General features: G+C 47.1%; 6 protein-coding genes across 6 annotated transcripts; 5 read left to right on the forward strand and 1 right to left on the reverse strand.

Annotated features, from left to right (window-relative positions):
- Positions 1 to 4,564: 4,564 nt before the first annotated feature.
- SETTUDRAFT_34205 (uncharacterized protein) lies at positions 4,565 to 5,431 on the forward strand (the record flags this gene model as incomplete). The annotated part of the gene is made up of 1 exon (XM_008031257.1): positions 4,565 to 5,431. The coding sequence occupies one exon, from the start codon at positions 4,565 to 4,567 to the stop codon at positions 5,429 to 5,431; it is 867 nt and encodes a 288-aa protein (XP_008029448.1).
- Positions 5,432 to 6,972: 1,541 nt separating this feature from the next.
- Positions 6,973 to 7,911, reverse strand: SETTUDRAFT_83600 (uncharacterized protein; the record flags this gene model as incomplete). The annotated part of the gene is made up of 1 exon (XM_008031533.1): positions 6,973 to 7,911. A coding segment is annotated over one exon (939 nt), but the record flags the coding sequence as incomplete, so codon positions are not given.
- Positions 7,912 to 11,196: 3,285 nt separating this feature from the next.
- SETTUDRAFT_156373 (uncharacterized protein) lies at positions 11,197 to 13,505 on the forward strand (the record flags this gene model as incomplete). The annotated part of the gene is made up of 5 exons (XM_008031534.1): positions 11,197 to 11,246; positions 11,320 to 12,057; positions 12,120 to 12,573; positions 12,837 to 13,351; positions 13,406 to 13,505. 5 exons carry the CDS (start codon positions 11,197 to 11,199, stop codon positions 13,503 to 13,505), a joined length of 1,857 nt encoding a protein of 618 aa, XP_008029725.1.
- Positions 13,506 to 14,982: 1,477 nt separating this feature from the next.
- On the forward strand, positions 14,983 to 16,483 carry SETTUDRAFT_95414 (uncharacterized protein; the record flags this gene model as incomplete). Its single annotated transcript, XM_008031535.1, has 2 exons — positions 14,983 to 15,792; positions 15,890 to 16,483. Coding segments are annotated over 2 exons (1,404 nt in total), but the record flags the coding sequence as incomplete, so codon positions are not given.
- Positions 16,484 to 19,414: 2,931 nt separating this feature from the next.
- On the forward strand, positions 19,415 to 19,963 carry SETTUDRAFT_34210 (uncharacterized protein; the record flags this gene model as incomplete). Its single annotated transcript, XM_008031258.1, has 1 exon — positions 19,415 to 19,963. The coding sequence occupies one exon, from the start codon at positions 19,415 to 19,417 to the stop codon at positions 19,961 to 19,963; it is 549 nt and encodes a 182-aa protein (XP_008029449.1).
- Positions 19,964 to 21,439: 1,476 nt separating this feature from the next.
- SETTUDRAFT_34211 (uncharacterized protein) lies at positions 21,440 to 21,834 on the forward strand (the record flags this gene model as incomplete). Its single annotated transcript, XM_008031259.1, has 2 exons — positions 21,440 to 21,517; positions 21,574 to 21,834. 2 exons carry the CDS (start codon positions 21,440 to 21,442, stop codon positions 21,832 to 21,834), a joined length of 339 nt encoding a protein of 112 aa, XP_008029450.1.
- Between the last annotated feature and the right edge of the window lie 343 nt (positions 21,835 to 22,177).

Genomic DNA, 22,177 nt, shown 5'->3' on the forward strand with positions numbered 1-22,177 from the left:
CCGTGGCGTTGTCGTAAACGCGGTTATCCACAAAGAGTCGCTTTATATAACTAATTAGAGAGATTATGCCATCACTAGCAGAGTGTGTAACTACAGCCCTCTTTTATTATAGTACTCCTATATTAACTTATATGAGCTTATTAAAACTCTAGCGAGGCTAAGAAGTCGATAGGAGCTTTGGGGCAGATGTGGCATCCGGATTCATGCCTGATCGCTATCCCGCTCGGTACTTCTTCGGGATGTTCCTTCCGCATATGGCTAGCTTGAAGCAGTAATTTAGTCATCATCACCCAAAGCTTATGGCTGTCAGTCCAGCGCCCAGAGCACTAGTATTTCAGTATTAGCTTCACAGCTTGATTATAATACACATCTCTAGTCATCAACTCTTACGAATAGCTGCAAATTGGTATTGTATCTAAACACACTAACTTTAACTACTTAACTAGCTGCAGCGCAATCGCTGAATGGCCCCTTTTGTTTAATTCGCGGCAACTCCCGTTGCAATACCGACAACGCCTCCACCTCCAGCTTCATAAAAAACCAGTCCTCCCACCCAGTTACGCCCTGTGTTGGGGTCTGGATCACAAGATATGGCTTGCTCGCAGCAGATACCTGGCAAGTGTCTCCGTGACATGTCTTACAGTCCCATCGCTTACACTTCGGACGCGGGTCCTCGAACCGCCGCGTTAGCCATGCCACCGTTCCACTCTTCGCCACACGCCATACAACCGACATACCCTCGTCTACGAACACTACCCAACACGGTTACTTAGCTGGTATCTAGAGATACAGATAGAGCAAGATACAATGATGGATTAAAGGTATGTACAAAGGAACCCCTACCATTCGCATGATGATGTACGATCTGCATACCCGCGTTCAAACTCGCTGCGAACTGCTCCCCAGCTGGGAGCTGCTGGACCTAGTTCCCAACAAATGACTTATCTACGCTATCTCGCCACACCTTGGACACCAGACGTAGGGTAGCCAGATCCTCAACTGATGACACTCTTTCCACTATCAAGAGCCACACCTCCGTCGGCAGCTTCTCCATCGCGCTTCGCCAACCACAATCACCGTGGGAAAACGTAGGGAAGGCAGTGGAGAGGGCTCTGTGGTCAAGACGCGTTCTTCACGGTGCGAAATCGCGCCATCTCACGCCATCACGTGACATAAGCACTAGCACTAATTCAACGCATGACTCATTCTCATAGAAGGTGTCACTCCAGACGGTGCGAGAGATTTTACCTTCTACCGACTGACTCTTACATGAATATATATGCAGTTCGTGCACAAGTGCAGCGCTGGTTTGGTATATACCTAGTTAGTCAGTATGAACTGATGCGCTATCCACGTAAGCACACTAAAGTTACAAGCTAGCAGAACAGAACCACGGCCAGAACTCGGATAAATCCGGAATACAACCTATTCAGAGACAAGATACCGCCTTAGTACAGCAGCCATAGCCCCAAACTTCTGAAAATCTCATGCAACTCCGAAAATTATAACTAGTTAGTTATTACCTATGTGTGTTTATAAGCGTCCAACATTGTGTTGATCAATGTTACATCACTCTTGACTAATACTATTCAGGCATTGCTTAGCCGCGAAGACAGGGCTAGGACGTTTTTGAGTAGGCACGGACGGGGCTGAATGTGAAAACCACTTTGCAAAACCGGCTAGGCTGCTACCTTGGCATCTTGGCAAAATTTTGATGATTCTCATTGTGTCAGGTCTGACAACCCACATAGACAAGAGCGCGGACAAAGCACGTAGTCGACACGACAGAGAACATGAGAAGGACCAGAGCCTTGGCATCTATACCGACGGCAGTAGCATAGATGGCGAGATTGGTGCTGCAGCAGCATGCCCACTCACACAGCAAACCCGCACAGTACACATGGGGCCAGACACGGGCTCCACAGTCTACGCTGCCGAGCTACAAGGCATCAGCCTCGCACTGCAAATAGCACAAGAGTACTCAGAGCGAGGAGGTGAGAGGCGGAAGGTAGCCATCTTCACAGACAACCAGGCAGCCATCTGGTCCGTGGCTAAGGCTGAGGGCCGATCAGGAGCCTACATTCTCGCAGATATCGCAGAACGGGTGAAGACGCTCCAGGATGTAGGCCGACCAGTGACAATAAGGTGGATCCCAGCCCACACCGGCATCCCAGGAAACGAAGCGGCCGACAAGGCCGCCAAGGAGGCCACAGGATGGAGAGAGGACGGCAGTAGACACCCACTAGCAGATGCGCCGCCCAAGCTCTATCCAATCAGATCAACCGTCAGACGTTGGTGCAGGACTCAAACAGAGCGAGCATGGGCAGCCAAGTGGCGAACAGAGGCGAAAGGTCGAGCAACCTACAGACACACACCGTGGCCTACTAAGAAAGTACTTCAAACACATGAGGGCCTTACTAAACGACAGAGTGCACTACTAGTGCAGCTGCGTACTGAAAAGATAGGCCTGCGCGACTTCCTCTTTACCCAAAGAGTGCCAGGGGTTACCAGCTCCCGCTGCTAGTGCGGGGAGAGACGACAGACTGTTGCCCACATCCTGCTCCACTGCAGGATGCTTAAGGACCTCCGGAACCAGGTATTCGGCAACCTCCGTGGACGAAACAACCTCCGGGTCATCCTGAGTAAGCCACAGCTAGCCACAGCTAGCCACCAAAGCCATCCAGTTTATAGAACAAGCGCAGATCCTTGGGCACGTTGGGATCGCAGACGCGTAGACGACAGCCGAGCGCTGGGGGGAGACTGTAGGTATCGCGGCCGCAAAACACAGGCACTACACCTCTACGAGCCTATAAGCACAGTACACTGTTAGTAGAGCCATTATCTAGATAAGGTGGCAGCCAGATTGTAGATAGTGGTGGAGGGGAAACGGCAGGCCTCTAGGAACAGCTGGCTCCCATAGGGGAGTGACGTGGGGCGGCGCGGATTAACGTCTGCGCGGCGTCGGCTGTTGGCTACGCCAGCCATGCCGGGCATAGCTGCGGAGAAAACGCGGCTGAAACCGAGTAGGACTAAATAAATAAACCAATCAATCAGGTCTGACAAAAGGGACCTGGGGAGTCTCGTCACAGCAGGCCACATGCTATGTATGTGTTCTGCAGTGCAATTTATGTATGAGAAGGTCAGACAGGTGGGTATTGCTTGGATCTCTATCATCTTGAGTGGTTCGCTATCCGCAATGCCGTGTGAACTACTGCCGTCCCAAGTGGTCTACTGCACGCTCCCATCTGTCTGATGCACGACGTAAGCTTCCAGGCTATTAATATCATTCTCCTCAATTAGTGTGTGATGGGGAGATAGATTGTTATCTACCAGTACTGTTCGACGTGGGCTGTTACGGCTCAGCACAGCACCAGATAGCCCTCGAAATGTTCTGGGCTATGCTTTTCTTCGGTACTCCTCCCCCTCTAACCATACTGCTAGCTTTGGTTCCCAGTAGTATCATCGGATGGATCATTTACGCAAGGTGCTTCCACCCGCTTGTGAAGACTTCTGGGCCTTTTCTGGCATCAGTCGCGCGGCTATGGCTCAAATTTGATGTCGCAACAGGTACTGCTGGGAAGACGCAAGCTCGTCTGCATAAGCAATACGGTACGCCCGTGAAACTATGAGCCAACAGAAAAATCAGACGTCCGCTAGATCCTATTGTCCGTATTGCACCAAACGAAGTCGCAATATCAACCCCTGAAGCTATTAAAACAATCCACGGCGCACAGGATCAAAATTGTAGCCTGCCGATAAAGAGGAAACTAAGACCTCCCAAGATTTCTGATTCACGCCTAAGAGCAGAAAAGAGGCCGATGAATTTGACTAACTAGTTGATCTTGACTTTTGATGGATTTACGTTATCGATATCTGGGTTTCTAGATTTAGTAAGCCGGTTATTAGAGAAGCGAACTAAGTACAGCACTTTAATCTTGTGCGTTAACTTCTATAAGTATTGTAAATGTCTCCGGATGAAGTAAACAAAAGCATGTCTTCGTTCACGGACCTGGAATACTCCTGATTCCCGCAGCCCTGCTGTAGCTCCTATTTCCATCTTGTAGCTACTGTGTTAAAGCACCAACCAATAAAGCGAGTTCGACTCGCAGAGCAACAGCCTTCTACAATTACCTGCGTCCTACAACTACGTCCTGGGCAATCTAAACGGTAATTTGTAAGGAATAGCCTTTCAACAATATGGGAAAAGTTGGATCACGTTGGTTAGTATCGAGTATAAATTACCACTTAGGTGTAGGAGTATAGCTGCTATAGATTGGAAATCAAAAAACCTCCCAAAAGTTCGTGATAACAATGCGATACTAGAGATCATCGAGAGACTGTTAAATGCCACTCGGTATGTTGACCACGCCTTGTAGCAATCTGAGATCTAATTATGTTTTGATATAACTAATAGTTAACTAGTTATTAAATATATACATTAGTGCTACTAAATATATATCTGTTTATCCAAAAATAACTCATTGACTAACTAGTACATACTCACAAAGCTTACTAGTCAGCATTATAAAAGTCAAAGTTGAAGGCAATGAGCATAACAAAAAATATGATTATTTATCTTTTCGATTGTATCGAGCCTTTCCGCAGTTCCCTATTATGTATGCTTCGTCCATTCGATATTGCGCGATTGCTATTGGCAGTCCAATGCAAAGTGACCAACGCTGAGCGAGACCGATATATGAATATCTTAGATGAAATCTTCGAGGATTCTTCCCCGATACTAGCAATGCAGAAATCAGGTCTCAGAGTTCGAATGTTTGGCGCAGATCTCGTAGCTCTTCAGGACCAGCTAATGCATCCCAACACTTGCATGAACTTCAAAGGCCTTCAGCGTCCATTACACGTATTTATTCTAGTCAATGATATCGTGGATAGTTTGGCCACACTGGTACGGGATTACCGCCCTGATGAAGAACAAGGATTTGTTCCTGACGGCATGCCTTTCTCACAACTCCAAGAAATCTTTGGCGACAATATAGCCGACCAAATATCTTCCTTCTCACCGTTTATTCTCTGCGCACCCTACCTCACTGGATCAATGCCGGATGCAGTACCTGGTTGGATCCCAATGTTCAATACTCGACCTTTCATCAATGTGTGCGCATATATTTCTACCTACAATGACTGCAATGGAAGACTCCTATTGATGGACCGAACGCTTATGGGCCATGTCTTTGGATACAACAATTCTCAAAGCCCGTTTTTGCATATAGTCGATTCGACTGTTCCATGCTATAACTACCACCCAGAAGGGTTGTCCTTGGAGCATTTGAGGGCCGAGTTATCGTTAAATACGCTACAAGATATTTTCGGGGTAGCGATGCAGGAACCGAGAAGACCTAACGATGACTATCTAGTTGTCAATACCTTGCACCCACTCAATGCATCAATTACAATTAGAATAAAGCAGTGAAGTGGACTTTGGAATGTGGTTTTTGGAGAACTATGTTGCTCAAGACGTATATAGCTATTGCATAACCTACAAGATAAAGGCGGCTATGCCTCTCCTTTAACTGCCAGCAGAGATAGCAAACAATATTACTAAATATCTTCGCGTCAGTGACATAGCCAATTTCAGTTTAGTGTCCAGACACCTTTGTGATCTCTTCATACGATCTCTTTACGAGCGAGCGTGTTCTTACCAAACGATACTATACACTATTTTAACGAGAGATCTTGAAAAAACAACTTTCTGGTACGGAAGAAATAGCGCTACTATCCCTCCACGTGTGGCGGAAAACCCTGTGTGCCGGCATGCCGATAATGCACCCGCGACAACAAACTCAACCCAAACCGAAAGGCCTAGAAAATCCCCGGATAGAGACTTCGATCGTGTTAGTTTCTCAACACATTATATCTTTAGCGAATAGTTACTGTGTGGCTAGCAATACCACAATTCGCTACTAGCACGTACGAGAGTCTTGCCTTAGACAGACTCGGAAGTGCTAGATGATTTGTGTATTTATCTTAGAATCTAGAAAGCTGTAAAGATGTATATAAAGAGTCTATCCCGAGTATTCTGCTACTATATACCATGTTAGGGCATTGTAGTGTAGGTTTAAAGAGCAGTGCAATACTAAAGAGCGCTACTTGCGAGTCGTATGTAAATACTAGAAGCAGACTACTCGGGCCCAGGGATGGCGTCCCGCCACCCATGCTGCGCATGGGCCCTCGCAAGCTTAGGGCCCCTAAGCTCAACAATAAATATACGCTCAACGATAATTACAGGCGTTTAAATCGCAGTTATTTAGTAGCTAGTATATTTTTGTAAAATCGATTCGGGAGCGATTATTAAGTACATATATAAGCTACTATTTACAAGTCCCTAACCTTATTGGAGTGGTGCTCGTCGAGTAAGTCGTCGTTGTAGAAGCGCGACAGTGGCGATGAATAGCCAACAGAGCTTTCCTCCGAGCTCTCAGCGTCCTGCTCAGCTGCCTGTTGCGTATCAAACATAGCCGCCTCCTCAGCCTGGGCTCTCTCTTGCTGCTGATGTACTTTAAGAGCTGTCGTGTCGCGTGTGGCAATGTATATAGTATATGGGTCATAGGGCTGTCGAGCTGCTAGCCCTAGCCATGCAGCACCTGTCGGATCGTGTATAATAGATCTGTGCCACCTCTCCGCAATAGATCTACTATTAATTAGACACCAGGAGCTCTGCGCACTTCCTCTTAGCGACGAGATACTATATTGTCGGAGGCCTAACGTACGTTGTATAGTTGTCCCCTCTATATGTCGCCTTGCAGACAGCTTACCAAGACGTCGTATTGTAGAGAGCTTAAGCGCAGCAATTAGGCGCTTTATAGACTTAGAATTGCGCTCTTGGAGCTTTCTTTGTATCTCTATAAGCTCGTCTTGCTCCCTTTCAATCACCATTCGTCTGGCGTCTTTAGCGTATAAAGGTCCTCCCTCGTTTAGGCGACGTCTGTGAATAGCTCTCTTACGACGCTCTGCACGAGCAATCTCAGCAGCCTTTGTTTGCTGTAGAGCTTTGGCAAGTCCTTGAGTAGCCTGGGCCATTGCGAGGGCGCCTTTGTAAGTAGTGTCTAGGGCGCTAAGTAAATCGTCGTCAACATTGTAGTCCTCCCAAAGACGCTGTTGCAACTCTGTGAGTTGATTATTGAGTACGCGTGTCGTACGCGGAGTCCTCCAGTCCTGGAGATCCTGTGGAGCTCCAGCATTGTCTTTGTAGACTTCTGCTGGCTGTAGATCCACGCGGGGCACCTCCATAAGTCTGACGGCGGCAAGGACGACTTCTGGAGCCCATGGAGCTAGCCCTGTACGTCGCCAGCCACTTCGTATTGTGTTGTAGGTGAACGTATGATGTCTTATTTCATCGAGAGTAGCAAAAAAGTCGTCCTTTGTGATCTCTCTAGCGCCCGTACGCGCCGCCCAGTCAAGCGTCTTTCCATGATGCCATTTCAATGGCTGAAAGCAGCCCACATCTAGTGGCTGCAAAAGATGCGTCGTATGTGGGGGGAGCGCAACTGCGAGTATACGATGGAGCTCACAGTACTCCAAAAATTCGCGCGTATTATGAGACCCATGGCCGTCGAGAAGTAGGAGCCTCCATAGTCCTTTCGTACGAGCTTTTGTTTGTTTCTCAAAGTGCTGGATCCAGTGGAAAGCTGTCAGATCTGTTGAATAGCCCGAGGATGTAGTATTGATAAAGTAATCGTCAGGAAGATCAGTTGCCCAGTAATCAAGAATTGATTTGCCCTTGACAATAATCATAGGCGCGATTGAATGGCCAGACGCAGAGATACACTCTACAAGGCTAACGAGCTCTCTGTTATTAGACGTTGGCATAAGGACGTCGCGTCCATGTTGCGTGTAGACAGCCTGCCTCTTCGAGATGCCAATCCGGATGCCAGTCTCGTCCATATTATATAGATGTCACAGCCTATGCAAGGCTGCAGAAGCAATGACTTCAGCTGAGCCGAAGCGACAAGCCACCGTCACTGCAACAAGGATGCACGACCTCAACAATAAAAAGCAATGGCTATACACCATAAGTAAACGAAGATGGTAGATAGCAGAAAATACAGATCAATTTGTTCACCGCACCAACGCGTGCGACAGATATGTACGAGGAGTATGCCAAGACCCTTCCTCGTACATAAGGGTCCGAGGTAGTTACGTGATGTATACCCCCGCGTTACATATGGCCGGGCTGAGTGGCCGCCGTTGTTCCTTAAATTAACCGCCGTGCCTCCTTCCTTCAGGTTCGTAACAAGCGGAACATCCAGCTCATATACGGTGAGAAATGACAATGCCCCTGATTGCGGGTAGAAAGCGGAAACATAGGAGCAAGTGCATCCGCGTCCATACCAACGTGTCCCCTGCACTGAGCCACATGTTAGGTCTGATTAATCTTCATAACACAATCCGAATTCAGTACCTATGCACCGACCAAACACTACAAGGGTTAGGTTCATGACAAGCAGCTGGACAGGTTTCAGCGCTTATAAAATCAAGGAAGTTCCTGTAGGGATGTTGAAAACAAGCTAGCTGAGTTGATTGCATGTTCTATCGCCTGTGCAAAGAAAAACATCTTCACAATGACTAATCTTATTTTGAAGCCAAGATTCTAGATGTCTCGAATGGGGTCAAAGTTAGGCGTATTCTCGATAGTCACGTTATAAGCGTTCTTGTTAGGCTTTAAGTTATCTACACCCCTCGCGTGCGTAGTGCTATTTGTTTCCATTGTATAGTTGACCGATCTGGTGGACTTGGTTACAATGTGTTACAAGCACGCCGAGGCTGTGAAATTGTCCCTTGGTCAAGATACGTGACGAACCTGATTCATGTATCGCTGATTTTGTGCAGTCTGCTGTGGATAACTAGCCGCTCGCGACCGGCAAGCATCTCCACACGTCCTCGCTTACTCAAGACATGCAGGGGCGAAAGCCACTCAAAAATCAATATGCTCGCAAGGCTACGTCCGATAATGCCTTGGCTGTGGCTGCCAATGACATCAGTATCAATGCCCTGGAGTTTGTGACTATTCTCGCCTTGTGATTACATGAGTATCCGCCACTGCGGGGCCGTGTATAATGCACAGCCGATGGCGTTATGACACAAATCGATAGCATTAGTTGCAGATGCCGTAATTTTGGGTGCCCCTTCATCTTTAGTCGAGAACATAACCTTATTAGCTATGGCGCGTGCGTGACCTTAACACGAGCCGCTCACACGTTTCACGCGAGAGGGCCTCCCTCACATTTTGTGCGAGCGGGCCTCCCTCACATTTTGCACAAGCTTGAGATTACAATTACCCTCTTCAAACAAACATGAAAGAGTGGATATAGCATAATCCTCTTAATTTCGCCTATAGATCACTTCTATGTGCCTATCACTCTGGCCTGAGAAAGAAGGGGGGTTCCACCTGGATATTAGACCACTTTTTGAGACGATATACCACTCTTTCTACGTATAGATGATCCAGTTTTGGTTCACTCGTCATGCAGCAGCGTTTGCAGGATTCGTGATACACTATTGCATTGTATGGCCTGTTGAAATATCTCCATATAGGGCCCAGACTGCTATACATAGAAGCTAACGTCTGTATCTTATCAAGGAGAACGTCTTTTTCCTTATATTAAAGGGTTTTTCCCTCGATGGATATGTATCAACGTTGATTTTCAATTACAAAGTCACAGTTTGGAATCGGCGGATGATTTGAGATGTCTCTCAAGTTACAGCAGGGCTCAGGGCTCAGGGCTCAGGAAAAGTCCAAGAAAAGCTACCGATGGGGCCAATTCAACGTCAGAAGTTCTGGAAGGATCGACGTCTCTGCCTCTTCTGGGCAGCTTATGTCTGCCTCGCATATAGTCGTCGTGCCTACCTCGCTAAAGGATTTGGCGGACACAAGACGAAGACATAGCTTGATGAATCACACAGCTCTTCTTACATAAAACCAAGGGTATGTAAGGGCTGTTTTGAGAAGCTAGTGGCGCACTATGACCACGAGACGCGCAGTTGAGTTCTATACAGTCTGTGCTGATCGTTGCCTGCGCTTGCAGGAGTAGGCAGACAAACCAAGTTGGAGACCTACACAGGGGGATAAGTGAAGTTGATTGTCTAAACAGGGTATTTTGGGTGTTTATGAAATACCAAGGGAGTGGGCGAGGTTGAAGATAGCAAGTTACTACGTGTGTGGGCTGACTGAAACGTGTTGGTGTCTGTGCTATGGTGCGGAGACATTTCCCTTCCCATCGATGCGCGCCTGCGCTCCGGCTCCCACCGGCAACATCCATTAGAGCTTAGGTACGCCCCTGCTAGGTGGTATATTGGAAAAAGATACACTACTGTTTTGTGGATCTAGCTGACTGTTAAAAAGTAAATTGGGTTGTGTTTCGCGTTTGAAATCGTCGCAAGAGACTAAACATTTGACGAACATGAAGAATAGTGGACAATCGTGTAATCTTATTGGAGCCTCTAGTGTATTGGCGCACGCTTATGATACAGTATGTAGGGTCAAGAATCAGTATGTGATGCTTCCTGGGTGTCGGCAACTTTCGATGAGGCTGAAGTGATAATAAAGAGACAGAATATCACAAAGAAACCCATGGGAGCCATTTCATGAAGGAACTGTCAAAAAGGGGGCAATGTAGTTGAAATTGGCAACGGGTAAACCAAGACTAGATCTCTCGTATGAAATCCGTTGGAAAACTCAGATACCTACGCCCAAGCAGCTTCCCATTTCAACTTGAGCTCCTTGTCTTTCCTGATGAAAAGCCATGCAATTGTTCCAAGAAATCCTTGGGATAGCCCCAATTCCTGCAGAATCTGCAATACTTGGCCAATTATGGCCTGTCTCCTTCCCCCTACACTCTAGAGATATATCTATCAATTAATGGCCAGTCATCATCGAAGATGCACTATTCGTTATCTTAGTTAGCATGAAGAATCCAGGATGTTTCAGGATGTGCAGAAGCAGGCGGCATGTGCGGCTTTAGGTCTAGGTTGTAGTGGGATAAGTGGAAGGATGGTTGATCCTTGCTAAGCTGCGTTGTTTGGACTCCTTGCCCACGTTGCCATCTCCCCTTTTCGCTTTATCCTAAATCCTATCCTTATGTAATCAACCTGGAAAATAGATATATATTAGGTATTTAGAGGCCCTCACTTCCTGCAGAGTACCTACATCTCTACGTGTAACAGAATAAAGGAAAGCCAATGGCCCACAATCCCACCTCAACTGCTTCGGTCAAGCGAGCCTGCGATAGGTACGTACTGTTGGTACACTCAACGTCGATGCTCCCACATTCACACTGGCGCCCTGTACAGCTGCCACCGAAGAAAGGTCAAGTGCTTCAGAGAAGGCACCGCGCCATGCAAGAATTGTATTTCTGCTGGCCTTGCATGCACATACAATGCCATTCCGCAAAAGAAAGGTCCCAAGAGCTCCCGTGCTAAAGTCCTTTCTGAACTCCGCGAAACCCAGCGCAACGCTCAGCTCGCTGCTGGTTACCCAACCGATCTCGGCTTTGACGGACGCTCACTGCCAGCCACATTTGCCCGCACCCAAGGGCTGTTACCCCCCGCTCTCGTTGAAAGCTGCATAGAATACTTCTTCAACCATGTTTACCCCTCAGAGCCTGTCCTGCAACCTTTGGCGGCGCAGGAAGCAGCCGTTGACATGGATCGCTCCACTGAATCGTACTGTATGATTGTTGCAGTGTGTGCATACGTCATGATTCAGGCCAACCACAAACCACTCATCAGCGTGCTCCCTCGTCCAGAGATGGCTCACATGTCAAATGTCAGTGTTGGTCACATACTCCTCGAAGAATCAGTCCGCGTGCGACAAAGCTACGATCACCGCGAGAACCCCACGCACACCAGCGTGCTTACCTCGTGGTTTTACAGTGGCTGCTACTTTGGACTCGCGCGAGAGAACACAGCCTGGACATATCTCCGAGAAGCCACAACACACGCGCAACTACTGGGTATGCATGACGAGGAGACCTATAAACACGATTCCTTGGATGTATCCCGAAAGCGCGTCCTCTACTGGCTTTTGTTCATCTCCGAACGGTATGTCCAAATGAGCTCTGAATTTTTCTGCATTTGTCCCCATTTTGCTAACGATTTGCCAGAACCTACGCTCTACACAAACACCGACCTATCACATTACACCCCACCATACATCTTCCTGAATTATATGAAGTACTCACGGACCGGCCAATTGCGGTTGGACTGGGGCTCATGATCAACATGTTCAAGATTATTGACGACACCTTTATCAACCTGTGGAATCGGGTACACAACACACATGTGAGCGCTGCATGGATAACGCAGGTGCAGACGCAGCTTTCAGAGGCCGTGCCTGCATATTCCGAATGCAGCGAGGCGCAAGAGGTGCAAATTCGTATCACTCAGCAGTGGCTGAAGTCACAGACCTGGCAGCTCAGTGTTTGTCAAGGGCTTGTAAGCAGCGTCTCAAATGACGTGCCGCTCACATTCAAGTACCCGATCGAAATCGCCCGCGACCTGCTCACAATCTCACACCAGTTCTCGCAGCAATCCATAGAAGTCCACGGCGTCGGCTTGGTAAGTAGATTCATTTTCTTTTGCAAGCCTGTTCTTGTCTCGACTTTGGAATTCATCCCCGCTCCAGCCCCTCCGTCTCGTGCAGAGATCCTTTTCATATTGCGATCTTACTAGGGCCGCGCTAGCCAACGTCCATCTCTGACGTCCACGTCCTGACTAGCTTAGCCCCCCTCGACCTCACCCCCCTGGTCGTCCCTGCACATCCCACCCTTGCACCGTTTTACCCTATCTGTCTGGTCAGTCATTAGTTAACAGGATTGCAGATCGAGAAATTGTTCGACATAGCCTGTTGTTTGACTGACGGGGTCGCTTGCACATCCATCTCACCAGACGCATTTGCCCTTGGACCTCGAGACTACGTATCGCGGTTCTTGACGCTCATCTCGACACTGCGCGGAGGACAGTCGCGATATCTTCCTCTCCTACTGGCCAAACTGTCCGAAGTCCTGCCCAATTTACCGCTTCCCCGATCTCTAAACCTCCCCCAGACGGTTCCCGCATCGATGCTCGGCCTTAATGCTACTAGTCCGGGGACACTTCCCTCCAACGTCGCCAAAGACTTTTCAGCAAGTCCCGCATCATCTTTGCCCTCGTATTATTCCAACGATCTCATTCGACGGCCGGCCGCTCAAACTGGTGCCCAACTTCCTTTCAACACGGCTCAGCAATCCATGATTCCTGCCCCTACCATCCACGTCGGCGATCTGTCGCTGTACGACACTTCACACAACACTTCATATTCGACGACAACTAGTCTATACGAAGCCTCTATGTCATAGTCATGGCCATAGATTATACGACATAGCAACATGTAGACTCCTACATTGCATAGTCATATGCAAAACCACTGGATAGGTGTCAATGCAACAGGATACGATCCCAGGTTTTTCATCCAAAACTACCCTTTGGATCCCATGATAAACAAGAAATAGATTTTACCGACGTCCAGAAGCAGTGCATAAAGTCCAACAGCGCATCTCTTTTTCTCCTTGTCCCAGGCCACAGGCCCATGTAAATTTGGTAGTAGGGTATGGTTTTAGCCCATTCAACCTTTTGTGTTCAACCTCTCTTACGGAGACCACCTAAATAATTTTTGAGTGTTTAAAGTAATGATAAGAGTACTTTTACAAAAAAAGATTAGAACTGATTATGGAAGCAATCTATCAAATCCACCAAATGCGTCCGAAACAAGGATCCAAGACTGGAATTCTACGATCTAGGGCTACCAACCCACCAAGCTCATAAGGCCAACAACAAACGACTATCTTCCAGTAGGAACATCGCACGTGCTTGTTGGATGAGGCCAGGGCTGGGTGTGGAAAGTCAATGCGAGAAGAGAGCAGGCATTACATGGGTGAAGCTTCGTATTGCCTTTTCTCTTAGCTTATTTATTAACTAGTAGGATTGCAGATTGAGAAAGTGTTTGACATAGCCAATGACCACCGATCCTGGATGATAGCCCAAGCCATCTCTTTCAGCTAACATAGTTCTCATTCTCTTTTCTTCATAGTTTATGTCGACAATCTTCCATCTGAAGACGTATGCTTCCGCAAGCCTAATGTAGACTTTCCGTGCTTCTTTAGCCTTTTTGTTCACGTCTATCTCCAACAAAATCATTTAGCTGAGCCAGCATTTTATCAGAGTAAAGCCACATTATTTAGTTGCTGACTGGGAGCACAGAATCATTCACAAGATCGATAATGTCTGCTTCTTCCCTCAACTTCGTCCACTCTGGCTCCATAGCTCTTTGGAAAAAATCCGAGCTCTTGTCAAAAACACCGCGATAAACATTAAGGGTTTCTGTTTCATCGTCGTGTTTCGTGACCCTGAGCTTTATGGTTGGGTCGCTCAGCTTAGCCTTGACAAGTGTGTGTAGAATGTATCAGGCTACATGGTGCAGTACTCCATATCTCTTGTTATATTCAGTTCAAAGACCTGTGGCTGTGGATGCTCTTGAGTCCATAAATGGTTGATTCGCAGTTTTGGGGAAGCGAGCGGGGCAAGTGCGATGATCTTGAGCAGGAGGTATCAGCGTACCTGACAGGTGCAGGATACCATCAGATGCCCTTGAAAGCCGTTTCCTTCTTACCATTCATTTGGGCTTAGCTCTGATCTAGACTGATGCAAATTCTCGAACACACTACACGCGTAGCATTATAAGTACTAGCTAGTCTGTTTGTCAATTCGTATACTGTATCACAATATCATGTCATTAGACTGCGGGTATATATGAGATTACCTTTCGGAGTCGACAGGAAACTTCTTCACTCGACTCAACTCCAGTGATTAGATTTCAGTATTTCCTTTACCAGACAATTACGGATCGCACCCTAATCTTTTGAGCTCGATCACGTATGGCGCTAAAATGCCTATGCATCTCCAAGACTTGCTATCCACAATACCAACAAATCAGACTGGCCAGCGAAACAACAGATCCTCGAGCTCGTTGAGCTGGCTGTGCCGCTGTTCATCTACGCTGCCACCGTGTGTCGGTATGTTGGCAGCAAAGGAGGCAGTCCTACGGCTTTTCTGAACAAGGTCCTTCAGTATCAGAAGGCAAGCTTTTCGCAGCTGGATCGGACCTATCTCCCTGTTCTCGACCAGCTGCTGAGTGAGCAGGAAGAAGACGAGAAGGAGACGTGGCTTCAGGATTTCCGAGAAGTCGTTGGCAGCATTGCTGTTCTCGAAAGCCCACTATCTGCTGTCTCACTTGCCCGGCTGCTTCAAATTCCCTACGAGGAGATTCAATGCCGACTTGACTCTTTGCACTCTGTTCTTAGTATTCCCAACCGCGAGGACACTTCTATTAGACTCTTACACTTATCTTTTCGCGAGTTTCTCCTCGACCACCAAAAGCAGGGAAAGAGCCTGTTCTGGGTAGATGATAAAAGAACACACCGGAAGCTTGCATCCCGCTGCCTTGAGCTTATATCTAGATCTGGCGGTTTTTGTCAGGATATGTGCGGCCTTCCAGGCCCTGGAGTGCTAAGAAGCGAGGTAAATGAGCAGATAGTTGCTACTAGGCTGCCACCTGATCTACAATATGCGTGTCGCTATTGGGTTGACCATCTCAAGCAGAGTGGGCAAGGCATCATTGACGGAGACGCGACGCACCTCTTTCTACAGAAGCATCTTCTTCATTGGCTTGAAGCTATGAGCCTTATAAGAGAATCGAGTAGATGCGTTACTTTGCTTGATAGTCTTCAGGCGCTTACTATTGTAAGATCTTTATAAAACACCTTTCTCTTCCCCTACTCACATACAATGCAGGCAGGCACATGCAAAACTAGTTCTGAGCTTTCTTCACGACGCTAAGCGGTTCGTGCTGCGGTTCCAATCTGTGCTTAGAAATGCGCCGTTACAGATCGATTGCTCGGCATTAGTATTTGCACCAGAGAAGAGCGTGGTACGACAAACATTTATAGGCCGAGTGCCAGAAAAGGTCAACATGCTATCTAAGAAGGAAGCAGACTGGGACGCGTGTCGCAGCACGCTCGAGGGCCATTCTGACGATGTCAGCGCGGTGGCCTTCTCGCCAGACGGGCAGCTAGTCGCATCAGCATCTGGCGACAAGACAGTACGGCTGTGGGAGGCGGCGACAGGGACGTGTCGCAGCACGCTAGATAGCCCTTCTGGATACATTTCATATATCAATTTCTCGTCAGATAGCCAGGCACTTCATATGGACAAAGGCGATATTGCTTTGCCTCAAGCCCTAGTTGGCACATCGTTCTTGAGGTCGAGGCCGCAGTCTTCGTACGTTCTAGTACAGAGCCAGTGGGTACTGTACAACCAACAACGCTTCCTGTGGCTTCCGCCAGAGTATCGGTCAGACTCCACTGCAGTACACGAGGAAGAAGCTTGTCTAGGGCTTCTATCCGGCCGCGTAGTTTTATTTAGGATCTTCTAATTACTGTAACATCGACCTCCCTCAAATTCCGTCTCACTAATTAATTCCTCAGTGAGCGGATCGTCTCTAAAAAATCTGGGTCGGTTATCGAAACATCTATCGGTGGCCGTACAGTAATTAGCGATTGTGGCTTGACCCTTACACGCAGCTGCGCAACGATTCCAAATAACCCCACCCTCCGTTCATAGCTTAGCGCGAGAAGTCAGCTGCAGAGCAATCGACGTGGTTGGTCGATCCTCGATCTCATGATGACTGGACTTTTGGAATGCTGCTTGCAGAGGTGAAGCCGCAATCGCTAATCACTGTAGCATAGTGGTCACCCACTGATTAGTTACAATGCATAAGTCAGCCATTGAGGCTTGGTCCCTAATTATGGCTACCACCCTGTTCTGTTAATCCTAGCTTCCTCTACTATACTTAGCACTAATTAGTCAGAAATCAATCGTTCTGCACTAAACACCCTTAGACGATCATACCGCGCTAAGGCAAACCACTCGGGTTGCCCCATTCTAAGGACCAAAGTCAGGTTAGTGCACATGATTAATGAGCGGTCTTCACTACTGTAATAACTATGCCTGGTTATTTCCATTGTATATAAATTCCACATTGTGAGCTACCCAGACCTCAATGCGCCGCGCGAGCGCCTAGTGATTAGCACTGATTCTTTTTGTAATTTGCGTAATTAACAGATCTTCTATGGTCACTGGATCCAAGGGAGATTATAGGTTTCAATGCGTCTTTGAAAGGATCCGTCCAGGGCAACTGCTGTGTCATGACAGTAGGGGGTGGGTTTTTTTGCCAATATCTATTGCTAGCATGGTGAATGAACGTCTTCCTTTTGTTCAATCATTGTTGTAGGAATTCTTTGTATGTATTGCAATGTAATATTATTCCTGACGACTGTACATATGTTTAAAAGATTTTTTGAGTGTATAAATACCCCCTTTACACGACATGACTGCACAATTGGATTTCAGCTCTCCCTTTGCCACCCGACTATGGGTTGTCCCTTGAATTTTTCAGCTCCATTATATATCGTTTCACAGTGTCCTCATCGTCTTCGTGATCATCATCCGCATCATTCTTGTCGTCATCATTCTTCATGTGCGCAGTCGTTTGAACAAGTTGCACGTGTAGCTTCAGTGCCCCAATCTTGAACTCCTGGTGGATGAAATCGTGCTGCAGACATGTTAGTCTATATCTGTATTACAGCTCTTGAGATCATACGTGGAGAAGTGCATCTGGTGTCCACGTTCTTGTTGCAGACAGAAAATCCACTGCCATCTCTGACCAGCGGTGTGGTTGTCGCACAGTGATATCTCCTTTCTTGTGAGCGGATTTGGCCATAAGCATCACGACAGTACGCCCAAAAGCCTTCGCGCTCTTAAGCAAGCAGTCGCGATCTGTTTTGCAGTATTCAAGTTTGTCTACTGATATCAGCACGGCCGCATTTTCATTAGGCTGGCCTCTGGCCTACCAATCTTGACCACGCCTTCGTCGCTAATGACCACGTTTTCGATTCTTAGGCGTCTGTGGAGAAGACCCTCTGAGGTCAAGTAAGCAACCCCGGCAAGCATCTGTTTACATCAGTAATCAACGAAAATTGCGTGAGGAGCGTTCCCACCTGCTTTGTGATGGCAACTAGTTGTTTCTCGTTTAGATATTGAGGGCAGCGACAAACATGTAGAAGAGTAACGAGTGCAGACTCCATCACACAGTAGAACTCTCCCCCATCTTCAAAGACTTCATGCGTCTTGGAGAGATTATCGTGGGATAGCCAACGCTTGCGAAACGATAAGACCTCGTCTTTTGCAACTTTCATTCTTCTAATCAGGTAGTGGTCGTTATCGGCCGATGACTCGAAAACAACAATGACCAATCCACCAAGCCTACGCTTGTGAATAAGCTGGTATTTGTTCCACAGCGACCCAGATGTAATTGGAATATCGGATCGCATCTGCGACTTGACAGCCGTTCCTTCAAGGAGCGAAAGGGTCTCAACAGATCTCTGATTTGTGTGTAATTCGCGGGTTTCAACCAAATTGGCATCTGTACTAATGCTGTCAGGGGACGGAGATCTATAATTTTCTTGGTTACTGGCTAGCGATGGCATGAATTGAGTAGAACGTTCCAATCTTGGCCTTATAAAAGCCATTGCAGCTGACAGTGCAATTGGAGGACTTGGTGCTTCACTTCTAGCGATGTAATTAGATATTCTAACCAATAGAAAAGTGACTGAATGTGTCTGTTTGAGAAGTTGAGCCAGAAGTCCAGTTGTACTCCCAAAGATTATATTATTGATGTACATTACACGACTTTGAGTCTTATGGTATCTAATTTGTCTAATGTGAGCATATACGGATATAGCTCGCTGGGTGAGCATGTATGCTAGTTCAGATCTGGATAGTAAGTCCTCAATTACTGTATCATAAGCTCCAGCCTACTAACTTACGTAAATAGACCCAACAAGGGCCAAGTATGACCCCAGTATGAAGTAAGCATCTGGCATCCGTTTTGCTAACACAGCCTTCCATTATTTTAAGCTAGAAAACATCCAGTTTATTTGATCTATTAATATTCTTAGGCCTTTCTAGGCCTGACAGCAGTGCGCAGTAGACCCACATGAATATCCTCAAGGGTGAAACCGAATGGGCTTTAGGGAGAAAATGCCTGCCCTATGATAGCACGGAAAAATCATAGAGACGTGCACTTCTAGATGAAACAATCACTTCTTCTATCCTTCTTGCTATCTTTGTTATAATCCTTTACCTACCAGAATCTTTTTCTGTGCGTAGTTAGAAGGCTAGCCATTGTGTGCGCCTTGATAGAAGTCGACGACGCTCTCATAAATGAAGCCGACTAAGGTGAGCCACCTACTGTACTAGCTGTGTTCTCCGCTCATACACTTAGATGGAACAATCTGAGAATAACATGCGTGCAAAAACGCATGATCACGAAACTACGGATTGGTTCGCATCGTATGACTGCTGGCTTTACGACATCGACTACTCTCTATGGCTACATCAGAAAGATATAGCAGTATTGCGTGGAAATATCCATAAGATGCGAAGCGCACTACCCACTAATGCTGGAGACTACCTGCGCAAAGACGACAATCAGACCTTGCACGCCGAGATGGACGACACTCTGGATCAGGACGGTTCTCAGGCGCAAGCGCTAGACTTGGCCAAGAGTCCTAGGTTGAACAGCTTCCTTAGCGAACTGACGGAGGCCTCCAATAGGAATATTGACGAGATCACAGTACATACTATAGAGCGTGAGCGTTCTACAGCTAGTGACTCAAATGTTTCTGATACACATGTCAAGGCAAGTGGAGTAGAAGGCGATAGAGCTTCCCCCCAGAAATTGGAGTCTGCAATACGTATGGGCCTGGCCGAAAGAAGTGGACTGGCTAAGAAGGGTTTATTGAAGCAGCGGATTGGGCATCGGAGAAGTCCAAGGCGCCATAGGCAGATATAAAAGCGAATAGCGAGCCAACGAGCAAGGAGCGCGCTTTTGCCTACGTTTTTTTAATTCTAGTTTACAATTGCTATTATAAAATCCAAGTTCAGTGGCATATATGACATAGCAATGAGTGAAGTGGCTTCCTTTTTCTCGCTGAGTTTTGAGACTAAGCTACGTAGCATTTAGTATTTAGCTGTTGACCACTGAGGCCTTTTGGATAACTCAAACGTGCGCTATTGATATCTTTATGCGTGCTATGAGATTCTGGTGAGCCAAAACGAGCTAAGAAGATGCAGAACCGTGCAGGTCGTATTATTTGGTGGTTCCGACCCACTAAGTGTTCCACTAAGCACATGGGGAGGAGTATTGTCTGTGAATTGACCCAAATGACGTTAATTTCTGTGGGTCGAACATCCCTCCGCAACGAACTACTAGCACTGCTCAAATACATCATGTCCAAACTGCATAATCTTGTAGAGTCAAGAGAATCTCCATATAAAGAATTAGTACCTTCCAGTCTAAAGTCGATGTCTACATGACGGACACCCTTGTGTGCCAGAACTAACCAATGAGGTTGGAAAAGGTCTGTGATTCAAGCGAGCTGATTTTCTGGGTCAGCACACAGGTACTTTCGTCACAAACAGAGGGACCTTAACTGAGTTGATAGGCATTCCTTGTTACTGTAGCAGTCACTGAATACACAAGACTATATTATCCGCATGTCATTGGAGCTATGAGTAGCGAACAATCTACGGTTCAGTCTAAGCTAGCTACTATATCAAAACCATATATGACTGGGTAGGACCTCTAAGGCTTTCTTAGAGCCATGGGTAAGACATGAAAGCGAGCTGATCTAGTAGAAAAGGTTTCTTTGGACCGAAAATTGATGTTGTTACACTCTCATGTAGTTGCAGCTTTCGCTTTGCACATGTGGCTTAGTTGTCATCCCACGCATGACAGGAACCCACCTGGTATGCGCTTGTCCAGAAAAGCTTAGACTTCGTAAATATCACGCATTGTCTGGTCGGAATGTCTGAAAGAAGACCGACCCATGGCATCGCTGACAGGAACTAGTACCATTTGGGCAAGATGACCACCAAGCGAGAGAGACTTAGCGTGAGATAAAAGGTCGCCTGCTTACAGAAACCAGAAGCTGCAATTGCATGAGAGTGTAGCCGCTCCTAGACTCGAACGGCTGTACAATCAGCTTAGCAGCGCAGCTAATGCAGTGCGCATCTATATATAGCTCGCTACTCATGAATAGCCTTTTATGGTGCTCAGTACACCTAAAATGTCAACAGAGCTGATTTGGTCTTTCCATTGATGCTAGAGCTGGTTCAGATATCTCTGCGCTCTCGTTCAGAATTTGGGCCCATTCTAGCCTTTCTACTCACAGACTAAACGATAAAGACTAGAGTGCGTGCTCACAAAAAATACACGCGTACTTGACGGTCTCTAGCAGCATCTCTCTCTACTCTAAGCCTGTCTACCATGCAGACCAAGCCAGAGCAGCAGCTAGCTGAGGACGCGGTCCTAGATTGTGACATCTCTGATCTCGATCTAGAGGATGTAAGTAGCAGTTGTCCAACCATAAGTCAATGGCCCTGTAAGCTTACATGAATAAGACAAAGGACGTGTCACAGATTGACTCGGAGTCTGACGCCGAACGTGCGCCCCCCGAGTATTCATCGCATCACAGCAGGCAGAGCGACGAGACGGACAGCTCGGACGGCACTTGGGACTCTGATTGCTCGGACTCGATGTATTCTTACAGCGAGGAGTCCGACGCGTCCCGTGCGTCTGATAACAGTAGTGAGTTTAGTGACACAGATGAGGGCAGCGATACCTCAGATGCCAACGAATATGACGATAGCATGTTGCTCTAGGACTTACAGCTTCGATGCACGTGCCTGGCGGGAGAATGACATTTTGATAAATTTCGGGTTCTAATTACATCAACACCAGACCAGAGGCGGAAGGTACTGTTCTTGCAGGGTTTTAGGTAAAGCTAGAGTAGCAACGCTCTGAGGGAGGGCAAGTAGAGTCTGTGAAGAGCATAAATATGATTTTTTTTCTTTTTCCACAACACCAAAAAAGACTGCATAGCTACATTAAAGGCACTAAGCCAAGAGACAGTGAGGCCAGAGTATGTATTGCGAGATTGTATCTGCTATGCAGTCATTTTTCGTGTTATATAGTGACAAAGTAGTATTAGTGTTCCGCCACGAC

Source organism: Exserohilum turcica, assembly GCF_000359705.1.
Source record: "Exserohilum turcica Et28A unplaced genomic scaffold SETTUscaffold_6, whole genome shotgun sequence".
In the NCBI taxonomy this organism is placed as follows: Eukaryota; Fungi; Ascomycota; class Dothideomycetes; order Pleosporales; family Pleosporaceae; genus Exserohilum; species Exserohilum turcicum.